We start from the raw sequence: 20,046 nt of genomic DNA, 5'->3' as shown, positions 1-20,046 counted from the left end.
TATCATATTATAAAGCTAACTTAGTAATTAATGTCCTTAAAAGGAATGCTTATTATTACATTTTATTACAGTCTTAGTTCAGAAATGAAAGTCACTAAAAACTGTTTGTGTATACAAACAAATTCTTAAGTTCTCGTTCGTGCTTAAGTAATTGTGCTGTGGGAATTGCCTGGCAACTAGACACCATCGAAATGCCTGACTTGCCAGGGTATTCCCAGCGACAGCAATACGCCCGTTTTATTGATAATAAGCTGTCATCAATCAGTGGTCCCATAAGCTGTCTGCCAGGCAGACAGACAGATAGACAGCTGGGCAGGATGGACAGATGGATGGGTGGAGAGTTGCTCTAATGAGGATGACATGCCCGCTTCTGATTCTCTAACCCCCCTCCTCCAATTCGCAGGTTGCGACTGCCACCCGGTGGGTTCGACGGGCAAGACGTGCAACCACCTGAGTGGCCAGTGTCCTTGCAAGGAGGGCGTCACCGGACTGACCTGCAACCGATGTGCCAGGGGCTACCAGCAGACCCGCTCCCACGTGGCACCCTGCATCAGTAAGTTGCAAGTTCCCCAGAAGCCGTGGCAGTTACTAATCCCCATCTCCATCTCCATCTCCATCCCTTACCCCAATCAACAGAAGTGCCCACCAACGCGAACATGATCCAGGCCGAGAGTGCCGGGGGCGGCGGGGGAGGCGCCACCGGCGATTACAAGGAGGGCGGTGGCTCGCAGGTCGAGGAGATGAAGAAGTGTGAGTACACTGACAGACAAACGCCACTAGGTTCGCGGCACAATGTACTTACTCTTCTCTTATAGACTGCGGCAAGTGCAAGGCGAGTCCCAAGAAGCTCAACCTCAACAAGTTCTGCATGGAAGACTATGGTGAGTTATGAATAACACTTAACTACACTTAATAATTTTAGTTTAAGGAATATTGTTTTAAGCTGATTACATGATGCATGGAATTTTGTAATTAAAAAATTTCTTTTAAATTACCTATGTTTGTGGGTTTTAAGCTGCGACATTCTATACACCCATAAAATACATTAGACCTAAAAGGATCTATATTCTCGTCCAAAAGCTAAACTAAGCTGAGAAAATGTATGCATTTCTGCTTAAAACAAATACTTAGATTGTCTGCCATAGACTGCTATGTAAGTTTAAAGTAAGCAAAGGCTTGTAGTTACTTTATTAAAAATAAATTTGTTATGGATCCTCAATAAGAGTCGGTTTGTGATTCATTACAAGTCAGTGAACACTTCATAGTAATAGCATTTCAACGCTTCCACTTCACTTGCAGCCATTTTGGCCAAGGTAATTGGCCACGATCGCGCCTCCCAGGACATCAGCACGGAGAAGTTCTCGATAGAGCGGCAGAATGAGATCTACAAGTACGAGATCAACATCCAGACCATCTTCAAGCGGAATCCCATGTCGGGCACGACCAGCTCCTTGTTGGGCAGAGGCAATATGATGCTGCTGGTGCCGCGCAAGAGCATCGAGTGCCAGTGTCCCAAGATAAAGCTAAACAAGTGAGTAGACAACGATCGAATCCAAATGGAATAGTTTGTGCTATCAGTGTTTATTTATATTTACTCAGAGAATTATAATAATCAGTTTTGGGTGGTTAAATGCATTTCAGTATGCAATTTATTCCAAGTCAACTATTAAGTAGCCTCAAAAATAGAAACCAACTGGCTTAAAACTATTACTAAATTATATAGTTACATACATGCAATATACCAACAGATTGATTTTTAAAAGTATATATATACACATACATATTTGTCCATATATGTATAACAAAAATTTTTAATAGTTAAAGATCAGTTATTTTAATGGTATGATGGCAATACCAATTATCTCCTTATATCTCGTCATTATTTGCCATCATTTCAGAACTATTAGTCTTTTCTATCTTAAATTGTTTAGTTCAAATCTAAAAGGTTTCTGTAACACCGTAATTGGTTTTGGTTTAAAAATTAGTTTGAAGAAATTTCTGTGACAACACTGAATAGAGTTGAGCTTTCATAATTGCTACCAAAATAAGCTGGAGTTAGGTGAGGTATGTAAAACATTTCACGTGCGAATATTCTACGTATTGCCATCACAATAAGGTTGACTTTTAAAGATCTTGAGTTAGCGGATGTTCGAGATATAAGTTAAAATGAATTAAGAATTGATGGGTGTTAAAAAAGTGTCAAATAAGAGAGATCTCCTTAGTTTGGGTAGCCAGGTCAATTAAATGATAACCACCTAATGCCCTCCCATTCGACCCTCTCCCCCCGCAGATCGTATCTCATCCTTGGACGTGACTCGGAGGCGGCGCCCGGCTACTTGGCCATAGGACCCAGCTCGGTGGTCCTGGAGTGGAAGGACGAGTGGTCGTTGCGCATGAAGCGCTTCCAGCGGCGCGCTCGCAAATGCAGTTGAATCGAGCCGGAAACGGAATATGTCAGAGCGGATTTCAATTTCACACACTTGGCTAGGTATCGGTTTTTGTATAAATTGTACAGTTTACTCAAGTTTCTGACCTTCTTCGGCATCATGCTATAAATTAATCGAATCGGAGCAACCAACCCCCCATCCACCCCATCCACCCCCTCCCCTACATTCTATCCATCATCAGCAGTCCCCAGGAACTTAATTCCCAACCGGAAGTAACCCCAAGTAGCGGCGTCCCGTCTATATAATCTCAATTCCTCAATAAATTACCTTCTTCCGGGGCGGTCTCTAGTCTATAAAGCGCTTTACACAAACATCGGCAAACAAACAGACAAACAATCGGAAAACAAGAAAACACTGTGTATTTTTCCCTTTTATGAAACACCAAATGCTAATTACAGTTACGTGCCAGTGGGTGGGCGTGGCCCCTGTCCATAACGACTATTCACTCTGGCCATAAAAAACATTGATATATTGAAAATAAGTGCGAAAAAGTGCCGAAACATCGGGTGAAACGCGTCGCGTGTCGCAATTCTAGACAAGCAAACAAATGGAAATTTGGGCAGTGAGGCAGTGATGTACAAACAGAACATAAGTGCAGTCATAAACCAACAACACGAACCTTGACCATTTGTCCATCATCCAGGGGTACTCAATAGTAGCCACTACCACATACCTTTTTTATTCATAATATTTCGATCCTTTAAAGTGACTGTTTTGGTAGATATGCACTTAGTTTCCAGATTAACCAACCAACCATCACACCATAAATATATTTAATTTGTACTGAATAAAACAAAGGCCGTGAAAAAACCGGAAATTTTAAAACGAATGGGTTTATTTTCATGCTAATCGACGAAAACCATATCAATTTTTTTTAAAGGAAAACTTAATGCGAACATTAGTGATCATTGTCTATCTGTTCCAATGACATTATTTAATTGTATCGAAAATTAGTCATCATTGTGTATAAATGTCAATGTCATTGTTTATTTATATATTATTTTTTATTGTTAGTAAGTTTCATATAGCCTCTACCCCTGATAATGCTTAAAGAGCTAACTTTTTTAGCTCCGGTTTCTCGATTTTTACTATCTGTCCCGTGACCAAAAATTGATTCAATTTCAAATATTTGCCAAATTGCCGTTTAAATACCATTTTTTGCTTGTCCCACACCAGTTCATTTTTTTTCTAAAAGTTTTTTTCAGGTGTGAGGGACTTTAATGCCATGTTGAAATATTCAAAAGTGTCTAGAATTTTTCTAATTTAATAGTTTTAGTTTTTAAAAAATTGGAGATTTTACACAATTATCCAAGTTGCAAGAGTAACTAAAATCTAGCTTGCGAAGTTACTTATTTTCTCTTCCTTTGTTTTAATTTTGAACTTCTGGTTTTCGTGTATTTTTGTGCAGCAGCAAAACGTTTCTCAAGAATTTATGCAAACAGTTTTTAACGATAATTATGCACATGTTTATTGACAATATGCTAGTTGATTTTTCACGCGCTTTTGCATACCAATTTGTTTGATGAATGCATCAATAAAAAACCAAGGCAGCGTCGACGGCAAAACAGGCATTTAAAATGCATTTATTTGAATTTAATTTTCAATTTGAATTATGCATGCAAATTGGAAGCGCATCGATTCCCACTCACCATCTCGCTTGCTCGCATTCAATCAGTTTCTGTTTCAGTTTCAGTTTCTGTTTCTGTCTGAAATCGAATCGAAGGCGTTAAGAGTGAGATGGAGGTGTTAAGGGATCGCGGGGGGGACCGGTTGTAACTTGTTTTTGGAGCATGTGTAGGCCACGCAACACTTGAAACTCATCCCGGGTAGCCTCTTAGTACAGTGAAACCCACCCAAAAAGAATGGTTCCTATTGAGAGTGTGCGAAAAATAAATTATATATCTTCACATCACAAATATCACATTTTTCATAGCGAAATTGACTTTCAAACCATGTTGTTTTGATAAATACTTAAAGTCCTTTTTACAAAATAGATAAACTTTCTTTGTAAATGATGCCCAAATTTAATTTTTTCACTCGAAGTATATCCTAATTTTTAGATTATTTGGATAAAAAATAATCCTTAAGCTGTTTATTTTTTGTTTTTATTATAAGTCAGTTTAAAATATGATCAAAAAAGAAGTATAACAAAATAATTTAGAGTGATCACAGCTTCTGCTTTAGTGAGTGCTGCCTGTACCGCTCGATAAGCATCACAAGCGAAAACCAACAAAGCACCAGACAACTTGAAACACGTAATACAAATTAAACAGCAGAAACAAACAGAAAAATTAGCTTTGAAAAGTGGTTTTACAAAATCAAAACTTGAAAGACTTTTCAAAATTAATTAGCATATATATTTTAAAGCAAAAAATTTCAAGTTTAAATGCAAAAAAAAAATGTTTTGTTTTCACAATTAATAGCACATGCAAATTGAACCATTTTTTTTGTCCGTGTACAGTACAAATGAACTTCGTGGGCTGAGCCACTGATATGCATGCCCCCCCAAAAACCGGCGAACCACCGACGATTGCAGTTACATTTTTTCGATGTTGCTGCGGATTAAACATGTTTCGGGCTCAAAATGTAACATGATATATGACAGCCAAGTGTCGAACTTGATAAATGTTTTAATGAATTTATTTTCGTGTTTATGTGCTGCCTGCCATCCGCCGGCGCAGAGTGACTGAATCGAGATCTTTGGCTGACTTTGTATTCGACGGCTGCTGGCACGACACCTACTCTCTGGGCCTTTTGTGGCCGTCCGATTCTGACGACTGAGTGCCCCATTCCCCATGCCCCCATGCCCCTTGCCACCTCTCCACTCACAAGTTATTCAGGTCCGACCGTGACCATGATGTATGATAAATCAAAATGGGGGCAACATATGCAGGGACAGTCCACAGTCGTTGGACAGTTAACATGCTGCGGCATTTAAGCCGAGATTTGTGTTCGCATTCACTCTCCGCCCAGGGACGCATAATTAGCTCTGGATCTGAATCTGTATCTGTATCTGTTTCTGTGTCTGTTTCCCGCTGGCCAACGTGGCGTATGAGTCATGAACACACGTGTGCCCACCGACAAACACACAAGGACACTCATTTGGAAATATGTCCTGCAGCAAGATAAATGCAAAATTGTCAACTTTTAACTGTATACATTTATACACATTTTTATGCACAATGATGCACTGCAAAGGCGTATACTTACTATTGCAATGGGTTGGCAGCAAAAGTCATCAAATTTTATGGGTTTTACCAGCACCAAAGCAGTTTTCAGTTATCAAGATAACAAATAATGATCCGTTGAATCTAAACAAAATTTATACAAATTAACCAAAAATTAAAACCTAATATGTTTTATCAAAATATGGCAAATTCTTATCTTAGCTGCCAATTAATTAGCGCATTTTTATATCACAATGACATGCTTTCCAATCGAACTCATTTATTCCACCCAAATATGGATTTATTATTTTTGGCATGTACTCTTATGAATATTTTGTTGCGCACAATGCCATTGTTTCCACTTTACGATCTTATTAGGGCTGATTCCATCCCTCGTCATTGGGATCAACCCTTTTTTTTACCTGAAACTTCCAAAATAAACGTTAAATAAATTCTGAAATACTTTTTTCTTTTCAACAACAGAAAAAAAGGGAAATGAAATGAGAAATTCAATTGTGGCCTCGGTCTGGTCTCGTCGACTGTGGCCGGCTTCATGCCTTCATGCATATTTAAATGAGATTTTGCGTTAACTGAATTTTTTCGGCGGCATTCTCCAGCGGGGGCGGGAGCGGCCACAGGGGGCGTGGCCAGTCGGATATGTGGGCGAGCGAGCGGCCCTGAAAAAAAAAACATATTAATTTATATAATGTACGTGTACGCACAGAGATATAAAACATTTATATAGATTTAAATAAATTGGGTTCTTCTCATTCTTTTTTCGTGTTTTTTTTTCGCAATTTTTGTCGTTCATTTAACGCAGAATGGGGAGGGGGCGTGGCCACAGGCGTGTTGTCGCATATGTATTTTAAATAGGATGCAGGCCCCATTAGCATATAAATTGACGCAGCGACAGTCGAGTGGATAAAAAATCTCTTAACCGCTCCGAGAGTATTTACAAATGGAAAGGGTGGCCCGTAACTGTTAACTAGCATTTGGTAAAAAAAAAAATAAAATAAAAATAAAAAAATATTAATTGAAATGCCCACCAAACATCACAGAAAAAAAACCCTTATTCGTACCACAAACACAGCCCCAAGCTGACAAATTGACTTCCGTTTCCGCTAATTCAAAAACAAAATGAAACTTCTTCGAAGGAATGAACAAGTACTTAAAGAGAGATGCAAACATAACCAAATTAGTCATTAGTTGATATGTCAAGCCGTTTATTTATTTACACCTTTTTTTCCTAATCTTAATTATAAATTAATACACTTAAACTGAGTATATTTATAACGAACACGAGGAGGGGAAGCCAGAGAGCTAAAATGTATTTATATGTTATGGGAACCGGAATGCAAAGTTTTGGCGATCCAAAATTCTTTCTTTCCTGTAGATCACTTCCCTTTTGGTTTGCATATGCATTAAGCATGGCCTACTAATCACATATCCTTCGACCACACACAAACAAACACGATTAATTATTAAATAATGTTTTTTTTTTTGTCAGACTAATATGAATATCATGCGTGTGTGTCCAAAACGAATTATTCATATGGTAAGCTAAAATAAAACAAAAGAATACATAAAACGCATACATACGTATAAAACATAAATATAATCAAAAACAAAGCAAACACAAAAAGAAAGCAATTTTTTTTATCTTAGATTTTTTGTAAATACTCAAAAAACGTAAACGAGTGAAGAAGAAACGGTAAAGCAGATAAAACCTATACATATAGATATATATATTGATAAATTGATTACAATTTCGATTATTGCTAATTATTATGTTGAACCATAAATTGCACACACACACAGAAAATAGCAGCAGAAGAAAGCAAAAGGAATTCACATTGTCTGATATTAAAGTATTGTAGTTGGTACTTATATAATATATATATATATATATATATATAAATAAATATTAAAATATGATTAATCATAATACATAAAGTATGCAATTTTTGTGGCAAAAGAAAAAATATATCAAAGACAAGCAGATGGAAGGGAATCCAAGTTATATATGTATATCATTTATGTGTACTTGAAAAAGTAAAAAACCGAAAACAAAGCAAAAAGAGCATGAAAGTTTAATCGAATTAAGTGGACAAATTGCTAATAATAATAATAAAACTAATAACGAAATCAAACTGACTATTTTGTTTTCTTTGGGAGTTGGGTAACATTAGTTACGTAAGTGTGGAATTGTAAAAAGGTAAACCTTTTATTTATAAAAAAATTCTATTTATTTAAGGAAGTAAGACAATTAAACTATTGAATTCTTAATCTAAAATCAAAATTTAATTATGTATAAGGCACTGGAATTATGTTAATGCTAGGAAAGTATTTTTTATAACAAATACATGTGAGCAGTCCTTTAATTATTAAATACCAAGAACCTAATTAAAAAATCTGATTGTGCAAAGAGGTCATACACAGTATAATTAGCGGTAAATAAAAATCTATTTTGAAATCGCTTAGTGACCTAATCATACTGACAAAATGTGTATTAAATTCGCATTATTCAAACGACCTCCAAACGGAATATTGAATCTACTGCTGAAAATCTTGGGGACCATCAGGTTAATGGAATCACGGGAAAGTCATCAGGGAGGTGCCCACGCTGCCCACAATCCCTCCGTTTTCCTTCCGTCGAGGTGCGGCAATAAAGTCGTCTCGTCGTTTGGGAGGAACCCACCCTCCCCCTCCCCCCGCCCACTACCATCAGGATCTTCTGCTCGAGGACTCTCTATTGATTTTGCATTTGCATAAGCAGTTTATTGTGCCAGCCCACTTTGCCACGGGCGAGTCCGAGTCGCATAGTGCTGCATACTTTTTGGGGCATCGCCTTGAGGAGGGGAAAACTTGCCACTTGTCCTTGCCCGAGCAAATTAATTTAAAGCGCAATTTAAGTAAAATTTCCGCCCGGGGGCCGTTTCTTAGTTTTATTTGAGCTCTGCTCTCATCGCACGGACCCAGGTCCTGCCGCCTGTGCGTCCTGCGAGCGGCAACTGAAACTAATACGCATATTTATCAAATTTCACGGCCCCGGGGTGGCCGCTCCTGCTGCTGCTTCCGTTGCATCTGAAGTCGTGCCTAAATGTACAGCCACAGTTCGCATAGCTGCCCGGAAAATGCCTTGCAGCGTTTCCAGTTTCGGCAATACAAGGACTTCAAGGAGCTGGTCGGGGGAGGTGGATGTGAATGTGGATGTGGATGTGCTGCAGGATGTTCGGTGGCAAGTCGACCGCAATGCAAAGCGACGGACAAAGTTTTTGGTCTGGCAAACTTGACAAAGAAATAAAATGCGCCGAGATGTAAGTGGCGAAGCACGTCCGTGGAGAGTGCTCGACCAAACGATACCTTGGGATCGGCATCACGTAGCCGAGAAAGTAAGTTGCTGTCAACAGGATGCTATTCAATTTTCTTGGGCAAGTGTGGCAAGAAAGTAATCGTACACGCAGACATCTCACTCGAACAAGGCGTTGCCAGTCGTACCACGTTAAAATTTCCAGTCATGTGGCATTCACAGCAAAAAATTTTATTTTTTGTAAAAAATCATGATGTTATGATAACTGTTTTGGCCAAAATCCGGAAGAAATCAGCTCGATTTTTCGGTTTTTTTTATCCAAACCCTAAGAAATAATGGTCGCATGTTGGAATGTTATACCTCGTTGAATTCGTTATAAAATTTCAAATCAAGTGCCATTCACCGCTAAAAATTTTTATTTTTTTGAAAATAATCATGAGGTTACCCCACAAGAACATTTTTTGGCCGAAAACCGAAAAACAAGCTCGACTTTTCGGTTTTTTGATCCAAATCCTGCGAAAAAAAATTATGAAATAATTCCAACATGCGAGAATGTTATACCTCGTTGAATTTGTTATAAAATTTTCAATCAAGTGGCTTTAATAGCTAAAATCGATTAAAGAGAATTTTGTTGCTCGTCAACCTGGAATCTAAAGTTTAGGACCTCATCTGCATAAAAAAGCCATTCTTTTAACTGTGCGTCGTATTTAGAGCAAAAAACCACTTTAAAAATATTTTATACCACGACTGCAAGGGTATTTAAACTTCGGACTGCCGAAGTTAGCATGCGTTCTTCTTATTATTTTTCTTACAATAATGATAACCATTAAGTCCGGATTTTGAATAATTGAATGGAAAGGGACAGGGTCAGTCGGACAGGAGAAATAATAATCCGGGAATTCGAAATCAATACTCTCCCCTGCTGGAAGGTATCACGGCTAAAAAAGAAATAACCGCTAAAACTCCGTTGTGCGGTGGTGGGTGGGTTCGATGGGGGAGGTCCTGGGATGGCGGTGGTCCATAGGCCGGGATGGTCTGGTTGCCTTGGCGATGCAAGGACAAAGCGGACAGCGGCGTCTGTCTGCGGCAGACAGAGTGCCACCCTCACACCCTCCCTTACGTCCTTGCACGCTTCATAAGCGCAACGAATGAATTTTAATTTGATTAAAGTGAAAAATTGAAAAATGCTCCTTGGCAAAGCTTTCGCTTTCGCCTTCTCCTGCTTTCTTTTTGGGACTCTATTAAACGTGTGGGTGTGGGTTCCAGCCCAAATTCGCCACCCTGTGCAAAGATATACGGGGATTAGTTGGCCAATCAGTGGAGGCAGGCAACTGGGATTTTGTGGCCTGCTGCACAACCTCATCATACAGCTCGGGCGTTGCCATGGCTAGAAATGCCAAATGCCGATTGACGACGTCGTTGCCTCGCAGTATATCTGCGTCTTACCCCCAAAACTGAAAGGCAGATATCCGGATGGGGACTCTTTCGAAGGGAACTTAGGCCGCATTAAACCTTTTTTCCCTAATATCGTTGTTTTTGTTACACCAACAACGCCCCCGCCCAACATCAGACCCTCGAAAACGCTCAAAGTCTTTTTCCATGCGACTCCCTTAGAAATTCTCAGCCCGACTAGGAAGCATTTTGGGCCTGGTCGTCTGCTGGGATTACGCCGCTTGGATTTCAAGTGCTGCCACTTGCTGTTGCAGCAAATACAACACAAAAGTTGACACAGCATCACCACACTCGGAGAAAACTCTTAGCTTTCTCTCAAAATTATTCGTTACCACAAAAACGCCGTCGATGTATTTATTAAAAATAAATGTGTAGCAATTATATACATATAAATACAAATATTTCATTGGCAATATTTCATTTTTTGGCTTATTAAAAAGAAATTGTTCTTAATTATTATCGTTATGAAAAATGATCCAATGACTTACAATTGCTATTAAGAAAAGTGCTCCATATTAAACACAAATTGTATATTTAAGCAAATTACTTTTAATTTTCCCAAGCTTAGAAATAATTCTTTAAGTGTCTTCACACACACAGACATTAAGTATTTTATAAAAGAGCTAAAGAAATGTTTCCAAGAATGGGGCTGTCGAAGAATTCCGGCTTCATTATTCTTATTTGTGGTAATCTACTATTTGTTGTTTATTTTGGTTCCTTTTGAGACTAATGTAAGCCTTTTTTTTATAAATGCTTAACAATACCTTTCTGGGCGACTTATTTTTTTCTGAACAGATTCAAGCTCGAGGAAAAATAAAATTTGAAAATGTAATTTAAATATCTAACTTTTGTTGTTGATTTTAATAGAATTTGGACAAACACAATCTGATTTCAAACACATTTTCTTTAGAACGAGTTTAATATTTTCTGTAGTGTTAAAATAAAATTCCGAATGCCAAAAATCGAAAGACGTTATCCAAAACCCTTCGCTGGATTAAGTTTGCTCCTGGCGCAGGACGAACCCAACTGCTGCTCCATAGTTGCAAATTGCCGGAGGCCAAAGAGACGCCAGTCAAGTAAAACAGAATTTTGCACTGAACCCTAAACTTGCGGTGGAGGAGGTGGAAGTGGATGTGGATGAGGATGTGGAAGTGAATGAGGATGTGGATGTGGAAGTGGGGTATTGCGGTGCCGAGTCCCACTGATGGCATTCACATGGGGCGCATTGTGAAGTGCAAAAAAGGCGTATTTTACAAGATTTTTATTACATATAAATGCGAAAAGTATTAAAAAAGTAAACTTTTTATAGACTTTTCATTTTCTCTCGCTTTTTTCTCGGTCGGTCAGGGGGATGGGGATAAGTGCGGAGCGAAAAAGAAGTTGTACGCTTTTTGTCTGGGCGTCATGATGCGTGTTAAGGGAATACACACACCCATGCCCACGTCCACAAGGAGAACTCTATGTGGCATAGGCCAAACACACACAAGCATTTCGCAACCATGGAAATGCTTTCACTTGACTACAAGGAGCACAAGGATAAATGCTCTACGCTCAGTTTGTAAGACCAGTCGGATCTGTGGCTTGATTTAACATATAACTTATAGCTTAAAAATAATGTAAATTAAAACTTTATCATTAATTCAGAAGGATAAACAGAGGAAAATGTTTGTTTTAAATGTGATGAAGCTCTCTCAAACTCAAAGTCTAAAAAACATATAGTTTAACACCTTTCAACAGTACCTTTTGGATGTAATACATAAAAGTCAGAAAAAAGATTAGAAAGAATGGAAAAAGTTTCATTAAATTTTTATATTTGTTAGAAGTAAATCATTTCTCTTATATATGTATATTAAATATGACTTGAAAACGTAACATACTTTATAATCAATTACCTTTTTCTCAATATAAAATACAATTAATTTTAATCAGATAAATAAATCTTACGAACATAATAGAAATTTAACTTCCTATATATTTGATTATTCAAAATAGAATCGATTGCTATTTTGTATAATACTTTTGTTCTATTTTAAGGAGCAAGTATTTCCTCTAAGTATGTAACACTTCGTTCTGATTGTTGATTATAGCGAGTTACTTAGCTTGCATACTTTTAGGCAGATGTTTTTCTAGATGTTCTAGTTCTGTAATTATGTTTATCTTATTTTCTATTTTAATTACAACATTCATCCAGAAGAAAAGGGTAAGATCCCCTGAGATTTGGCCTATTGCAGCGGCCAACTTGTATCACGACAGCCGAATTTTGACCGCAAATCTCCGCCGCTTTTCCTCCACGCCTTCGGCCTTTTCCCCGCCCCACTTTTCCTCTCACTTCTTTAGGTTTTTCGCTTTTTCCACTTGCTGTTGCCATTCCTGTTATCGCAGGACTTGAAGGAAGGGATTCGGAGTGGGATTCTGGCTGGGGATGTCGATGCCGAAGTCGATGTGGATGTGGATGTGGAGTTGCTGGCGTTGTAACTGTTGTTCGAAATGTTTTCCAGCGGAAGGGAGTTGTCGGGTTTCGTTACCAGCGACTTTTCATATTTTTTCTTAACAATTCGCTCGCCACCTCTCCGCACTTTTCCCACCGCCCGACCCACCGCACTTTTAAATTTTATTTTATTACTATAACAAGACATAAGTAGGCATAATGGGGCCCTATAAAATATTTAAAAGGAAATTGGCATAGAAGTTTTTCCAGCCGGGGGCAGATTTCGTAAGGCCATGCCTACATTTACGGCTACGTTTCCGGGTCCCAAGAACTTTTCGCCCCATTCAGGTGGCCACTTCGAGGAGCAGAGGAGCCCTGGAGCCCAGGACCTCAAAAGCTGGCACCTCGAGGAGCTTCAATACAAGAACGCGTGTTGGGCGATTAACCACCGCTCCTCAATGAGCGCTCCTTAAGGTTAATGCACTCCAAACCGAGATTTCCCGGCCGGCAACTCTGCCTGCTAGCTACACAGAAAGAAATGTCTGCGACTGCTGTGTTTAAAATAGTATTTACCAATAAATAAATAGCCAAGTTGTTGACAATTTCAACAAGAAACAATTATTTACTGACACGACCAAAATATGTTAGAACTCAACAGCTTCACCTGTTCTCAGTAATTTCTGTGTTCGCTCAATTAAAAACAGTTTATGTATATAGATTATGCCTTTCTTATTAACCTATTTTATTGCTAACATCCTAAAGTTTTCATGCAATCGATTTGAAATTTTGTGCTTATATTCCACAAATATTGCCAAATATATTGAATGGATCAATGATATATTTTTTTTACAATCGAAGTTTCAGCGAATAGGAAAAGGACACAAATGTAACTCAAACATGATTCTTGTAAATAGTAAAGTAAATAAAGTTTAGCAGGGCAATCAAAATGCATAAGCCACAAATGTAGAAGAATAAGTACTCAAGGCAGTAAGAAACTTTTCTCAGAAAATTTTTGGGTTTTCCTCATCAAAAATACTTTTTTAGTAAGCGAGCAATCAAAATCTTGTTTGGCTTAGTTATAGAAAAACATACCTAAAGGTTATTAAAATTACTTTTTCTGTTTTGTCAATGAGAAAAAAGCGTTGAGAAAATAACGAATGAATAACAATATAATATGTTGAACAAGAAAAATTATAATAATATGGATTAAAGATTTCCCAAAGAATAGAATGTTTTTCGTGGCAGGGGAATATCATTCTATGTTGTACAAGTTTAAAATCATTAATATTTTTGGTTAGCTTTACTATAGTAGATGATATGAGCTTATGGAATTATGATTTGCGGAAAAATTGAAAAGCGGTTAATGTAGATTATCTAATCTCAAAATTTGTCTCCATGTTTTGCTTCTTGAGTGGTTTCTGACACTCCCAACCAGTCAGCAGTTTCCTGTTGTGGCCAATTTGCCCACACCCCCTGGACCCTAAATTTAAAACCCCCCACTCCCCGCTGTCAATCATTTTCACAAACCATTTGTCAGCCAATGCCGCGATGCAAATAAGCCGCGACATACCACCACCCACCGCTCACCACCCACCACCCACCGCTTTATATCCGCCCAACTTGGTGACTTTTTTCGCCGGGATCATCACGATTTTTTACAACTTTTCATTTTTGCGCTTGAGCTGACTTAACTGCCGAAATTGGCGCCCAAAGCTAAACCGGATTAGGAGGATTCAGGATTGGGGACTCAGGAGCAGTAGCAGTGGCAGTGGCAGTGGCAATCACAGCATATGTGGCGGGCAAAGCCCAAAATCCGGTGGGCGGTGGGGCAACTATTCAAATGAGAAGCTCACATCAAATGGCTTGGAAAATATGCCATCTCGCGTTGGCTTTTATTGGGACCCCAACTCCGAATCCGCATCCGCATCCGAATCCGAGTGCAACTTTTTTTTCAGGACCCGCAGCCGAGAGTATATGATGTCCCAGTCCAGATAGGCGCCCACAATGTAGCGAGGACTCTCCTCGGAGTCGTCGTATCCGGCTCGTCCGTGGAGCAGCCGGATGTTGTTGAAGGTCAGCACGTCGCCGGGCTGCGTCTTGAAGGCGTGGCTGTCGGCGATCGCCAGGCGGACGAAGCGGGCGTAGGACTCGTACCACGGAAGGACCTCCTCCAGCGGCACGTTGAAGTGGCTGTCCCGCTGCGGAACGCTGTGGTTCACCCGCGTGTACCGCCCTGCGGAATCCAAGCTGTGGGGTGGGAATCAGGGGAGGGAATTAGGGGGGAAATTCACATCAAACTCAATCTTAAAGGCAGCCTTAAGTCCACATACACAAAGTGTTAAAGCCAAATCGAAAGTAATACTAATCACTTAAACAGAAAATAGTTAGTAAGATATTTTTCTGGTTTTTCTTAAACACTTGTATCCAATAAAATCCTTGCGTAGAACCCTTTACTTCAATAAAAGCTTTCAACCCATATTTAATTTTAAGCCATACAACATGCAACAAATTATTAAATACATAACATCAAGTTTGTTATCCAGTTTTAGTTCAAGGCCTTGTAGCAATAGCTAAATTTTAGTTGGACCCGAACAGAACATAATATTAATTATAAATGTTCATGACAGATTAAAATGGCCCTTTGTAAACGAAAGGGATAACTTATTTGAGGGTGAGACCACTAAATTAGACCAAATACTACATTTCATAAAAGAAAGTGAAAGTGCAATTTGAAGCAAAATTCAAAATACTTTTTAATTAGGCAACAAATTTGATAACAATTTTAAAAAATATGGATTTTAATTTACTTTTGAAAAAGCTAATTTAAGTCAATGTGGTAAAATTGTTTCTATGTCAGCAGAATTATATACTCGAATGATCTGATCGGTTCTTAAACATGAATACACCTAGAAAAGACAATAACCTACATTTTTGGAATAACTAATAATGTTATACAATAAAATCTTTCTAAAATGTCATGCCATTTTGACAAGTTTTGGGCCACTACGTTTTTTGGATGTTCTTTAAGTTAACGATTTTAAAAGAGAACTAACTTTAAAACACCTAATCAAAAGCGTTGGAATCTTGTGGCAAAAACTTGCTGTCAGATTTTTCGCAGTGACTGTTTCTTTGGCTGTTTGGTTTTGTTCACCAAGTTTTTTCCTGCCACTTGAGACGGCTTTCGGCTGCAGCCTCGTGTGGGTGGACTCACCAAATGACCGGCGCCCGCCAGATGTTGTGGAACTCGCGTCCGTCCTCGCTGCCGATGTCGTTCCAGTCGACGAGGACGCGGCAGAGGCGATCGAAGTCCTCAGGATGGTCGCGGCGCAGGATGTCGGCGATGTGGAAGCCGTCGACGAGCATGTTGCTGCCGCCGGGCGACTCCGTCTGGACGACGCAGTGCAGGATGTTGACGCTCGGCTTGTACTCGTAGTAGGGCAGGTCGGTGTGCAGGGGGAGGGGCAGGGAGAGGTAGGCGAAGTTCTGGGCCCCCGGCTTGGCCTGCACCACGAACTCCTCGCCGTAGGTGGTGCGCCGGATGAAGCCCACCCGCTCCGCCAGTCGCCGCACCACGCCCTCGTCCAGCGGTGCTCCGCGGAGCAGGGCCACCCCGTGGACGGCCAGTGCCTGGAGCCAGTGCATCAGCACCGAGTCCTTTGCCATCACCTCGTCGTAGCTGAAGTGCCTGGCTATCTCCTGGAACTCCGCTCCGGACCAATGTCTGGTCGGTGGTCTGTAGAAGTCGCGCAGGTACTCCGCCTGCCGTCGCTCCTCGAAACTGCGATCCCTCAGCCACTTCAGCGGGAACCTGCTCTCGTGGGCGTCGCTCCACCTGACCACCACCTCCTGGGCCAGCTCATCCGCCTGCAGGTCCACCGGGCGGATGCGGGTGTCGAACCTGTCCCAGTCCAACTTGCGCGACTTGGAGCTGCCGTGGAAGCAGTCGTCGCACTGGCAATTGTCCCGCAGCCAAACGCCCGGAAAAGTCAGCGGCTTGTCACCACTCGCCGGCTGAACCTCGATGTTCGATTCGTTGACGATCCGCGCGCTGATCTGGCGACCAAGTCTTAGTTCGCCCAGGGAACGACCCAGTAATCTCTGCACCCACATGGTGGAATGTTCACTCCGCTCGAGCTTCGAATGCCGAATGCCAAATGCCGAATGAGAGAGTCCGCCGGAGAAAGCGGAATAATGTAATCAGCAGCTGAATCGGGTCTTTGGACTTTGGCTGCCAGCTCACGACAAGTGGGCATTTGGAGCGGACAGGGGCGTAGGCGTCTTCACTCATTTTATTTGATTTCACTTTCACGCAGGCATTTGAGAACATTCCACAACTAGGCAACTATCTTGCCACCTATCACACACTTAAACTAAGCTATTCAAGCTCATAATATATACTCATCATATATATTATTTATTTAATTTCAATTTATTAGATACAATCTATGTAGTCATTGGACTAAGTAATTAATATAAGCTCTTAGTTCTTATGCAATTCAAAATATTAATAATTATATATTTTGAACAAAAAGCTAGATTTCCAAAAAAAATAAACCCTTTTTACCAAGTTCAATTACCAGAAAAAATAATGTCTTATTTTGGACTATGTTATTTATAATCAAACAATTGTGTTTGTAAATGTTATATCAGCCGAAAGTCAGTTTTAAGGGGTCATTACAATATTGATTTTGATATTATTTCACTATTTTTTTTTTACTACTTTTTACAACTCCAAGTCCCCTTTCAAAATATTTTAACGTAAGCCACTGGAAGAGAGCAAAGTGCTATCAACAAACTACATGCTTCCCATGCCGGAGAACATCTGCTTCAGTTTGTTTGTCAAGTTTAGATTTTGAAATTGAAGACACCGCGGGCAAAGTAGAATGAGATAAGATGGTTTACCGGTGTTATGGCTTATAAATAGATTTTTGTTTTACCTTAGTTACGATAAGATATAATTATCCAATTGTAACCTGGCCAAAAATGTAAGAAAGTATTATAAATGTATTATACATGTTAACAGGCAATAATAAATAATTTCAGTAAGCAAAAGCCTGCAAAATTTAGTTATCGACTATTGATCACTTCATTTGCACAGATTGTGATACGATTTGTAAGCATTCTGCAGCATACCCTCATACAATTTTCCTCGTTTAGAGCCAATTCAGCTAATTCAGAGTTGTAAGTCAATCATCGGAGTCTCTGCCGCTGTTTCTGGGTACACTTTTGCCACTGAGCCAGGCATTCCGGGGTGAATTAGCATCTTGGAGCTGGATCTCGAGTGCCACCCAGCCACGATTTGCTTGACGTCACCGGCGCTCCTCCGCGGCTGCGAAGCCAGTTTCCCCACCGACTGGCCCAGCGGTCAATCAATCAATCAATCAATCAATTGAATCATCTTCGTCTGCCCTGGGGCCTGCGTCCGAGCCACAACCTCAACCTCAGTCCGGTCCAAAAGCCTTTAAAGGGCCTCGCCCGATTCTCGTGAAAGCAATAAAAATTGCAGCACCTTCTGCGGGCAAAGCTGACCTGTTGCACAATTGAATGGGAGCAGCGGCTGTGTGGCAGTTGCAGCCAGAAAGGGCAGCAGTGGGAGGTACACTCGGAAAAAATCAACACCCTGCAGTCACTTTTTCTGTATCAAAATTTCAAGGCCTCTATTACCTATATTTTATAAATATTTTAGGTTTTTAAGTATAAACAATTATAGTGATTAGTATTAAAAAGTTCAAAAATATATTCTCTTATAAAAAAACCTAACATTATTTGTTGAAAATTTAATTTAAAGGTTTCCAATTAAATTTTTTTCATCGATTTAAGTTTAATTAAATATTACTTCAACAATTCATAAGGTAAGGTCAACATATAGTACATAACCATAGAAATTAAGCCTGCATTTTTATAGATATTCTTTACGGTTGCCATTGGCTTATTTTTAGGGCTCATAAAATCATTAATTGCCAGAACCACACAATTTATAAATAAAAACGTATTTTGAATAACCAAACATGTATCTATCATATTCTAAATTGGCTTACCAATAAATCATATTCAAAATAAGTTTACAATTTTATTTTAAGATGTGTTATTTTTTGGTTCCTTAATATTTCTCTAAAATTTGTTTCTTTTTCGTCCTTTTTAATTCTGTATTTCCAAATATTTACTTAAGCAGTTTTAAATTGTTAAGAACGCTAAGGTGGTTGGTTTCTGAGTGCAGGTGCAGCTGAATCGGGTGGCAGCCAGAGAAGCCAGAGAAGCCAGTGGCCAAGTGGCCAAGTGGACAGGGTCCGGCAAATGCCCAAATGTCTGCCTGCCCTGACCATTTACAGAGCGGACAATAAATTCTTCATGCGAGGCTGCCTCCGCCGCCGGAGGCTTTTGGAAATGTTGCAGAAATTCCCAAGCCGGCGGCCATAAAAATGCGGCTCACATGTGACAACGATTTGTACTTTAGCCCCTTTTATGGCACTCGACGGTTGTTGGTGCTGCCGTTTCCTCCTCCGGCGGCTGTTGCATTTTAAAAGCAACCCAGGTCCGCATTTATTTCGTATTCCCATTCCCATTCCCATCCCCATTCCCATTTCCATTTCCCCGCTGCCCTCGGTTCGCTTCACAAATCTGAAAATCGCATCAGATTATACGAGTTATGCGATGCAGCGATGGAGCAGCAACAGGCTCCCATTTTGGTCATCTGCCGTTTGTCGTTTTGTGGGTCAACGCCTCCTTCCTGGACAAAAGCCGAGTGCCCAATACCCAATCCCCCAGTCCTATATCCTATATCCTATCCAATCTCCATCCCCCCCCACCCCACCCCCTGCTGCAATTGGGTCAATTAACACTGACGACCCTTGAGGTTGCCATAAACGTCCTTCAGCTTTATGAGTCGCTCCGATATGCTGAGTGATTCGCTTGGTCGATGGCGATGATTATCATGTCACATGCCCCCAGAACACAATGGGCCACCACTTAAGGCGAATCCTTGTTCTTGTCCGGAATGTTAACAGTTTTCATTTCATGTAATTAAGTGCTGCTGATCCACTAGTTTTTATCTTTAAGAACGAACCGCACCGGATGAAAGGACTGGAGAGCAGTGAAAGCTTTTTGGCTTTCCACGCAGCGAAAGCAAAACAATGGAGCAAATGGAGGGATGTGGGATGGATTAGGATGGGATTCGCTGGGAGACGAGATGGGTTGGGATGGGATGGAGTGGGATTCCGGTGGGTCGTCTCTGTTTGCAAACTG

General features: G+C 40.1%; 2 protein-coding genes across 2 annotated transcripts in view; one reads left to right on the top strand and one right to left on the bottom strand.

Moving 5' to 3' along the window:
• LOC108053958 (netrin-B) overlaps positions 1-7,764 on the top strand; it is a 70,883-nt gene extending 63,119 nt beyond the window's left edge. Inside the window, exons 4-8 of the mRNA XM_044460989.1 lie at positions 404-553; positions 637-750; positions 816-881; positions 1,300-1,531; positions 2,291-7,764. Of these exons, the coding sequence (XP_044316924.1) occupies positions 404-553; positions 637-750; positions 816-881; positions 1,300-1,531; positions 2,291-2,432 (704 nt within the window). The 3' untranslated portion in view covers positions 2,433-7,764. The remainder of the gene's footprint in view (positions 1-403; positions 554-636; positions 751-815; positions 882-1,299; positions 1,532-2,290) is intronic.
• A 6,899-nt stretch (positions 7,765-14,663) lies between these two features.
• Positions 14,664-16,951, bottom strand: LOC108053959 (gamma-butyrobetaine dioxygenase). Its single transcript, XM_017136694.1, has 2 exons — positions 16,016-16,951; positions 14,664-15,051 (listed from the first exon to the last, which is right to left on the bottom strand). The coding sequence occupies exons 1-2, from the start codon at positions 16,912-16,914 to the stop codon at positions 14,697-14,699; spliced, it is 1,254 nt and encodes a 417-aa protein (XP_016992183.1). The 5' UTR covers positions 16,915-16,951; the 3' UTR covers positions 14,664-14,696.
• Between the last annotated feature and the right edge of the window lie 3,095 nt (positions 16,952-20,046).

The sequence above is a fragment of the Drosophila rhopaloa genome, unplaced genomic scaffold (assembly GCF_018152115.1).
Source record: "Drosophila rhopaloa isolate 14029-0021.01 unplaced genomic scaffold, ASM1815211v1 contig_3, whole genome shotgun sequence".
In the NCBI taxonomy this organism is placed as follows: Eukaryota; Metazoa; Arthropoda; class Insecta; order Diptera; family Drosophilidae; genus Drosophila; species Drosophila rhopaloa.
Note: the sequence above shows the minus strand (reverse complement) of the source record. Positions and strands in the feature narration are given on the sequence as shown.

Bases quoted from the DNA above. Each gene is read 5' to 3' on its own strand.
- LOC108053959 (XM_017136694.1), bottom strand. From the start codon at position 16,914: ATGTGGGTGCAGAGATTACTGGGTCGTTCCCTGGGCGAACTAAGACTT. The intron at 15,052-16,015 runs GTGAGTCCACCC...CCCACCCCACAG, and splicing joins TGGCGGGCGCCGGTCATTTG to CTTGGATTCCGCAGGGCGGT.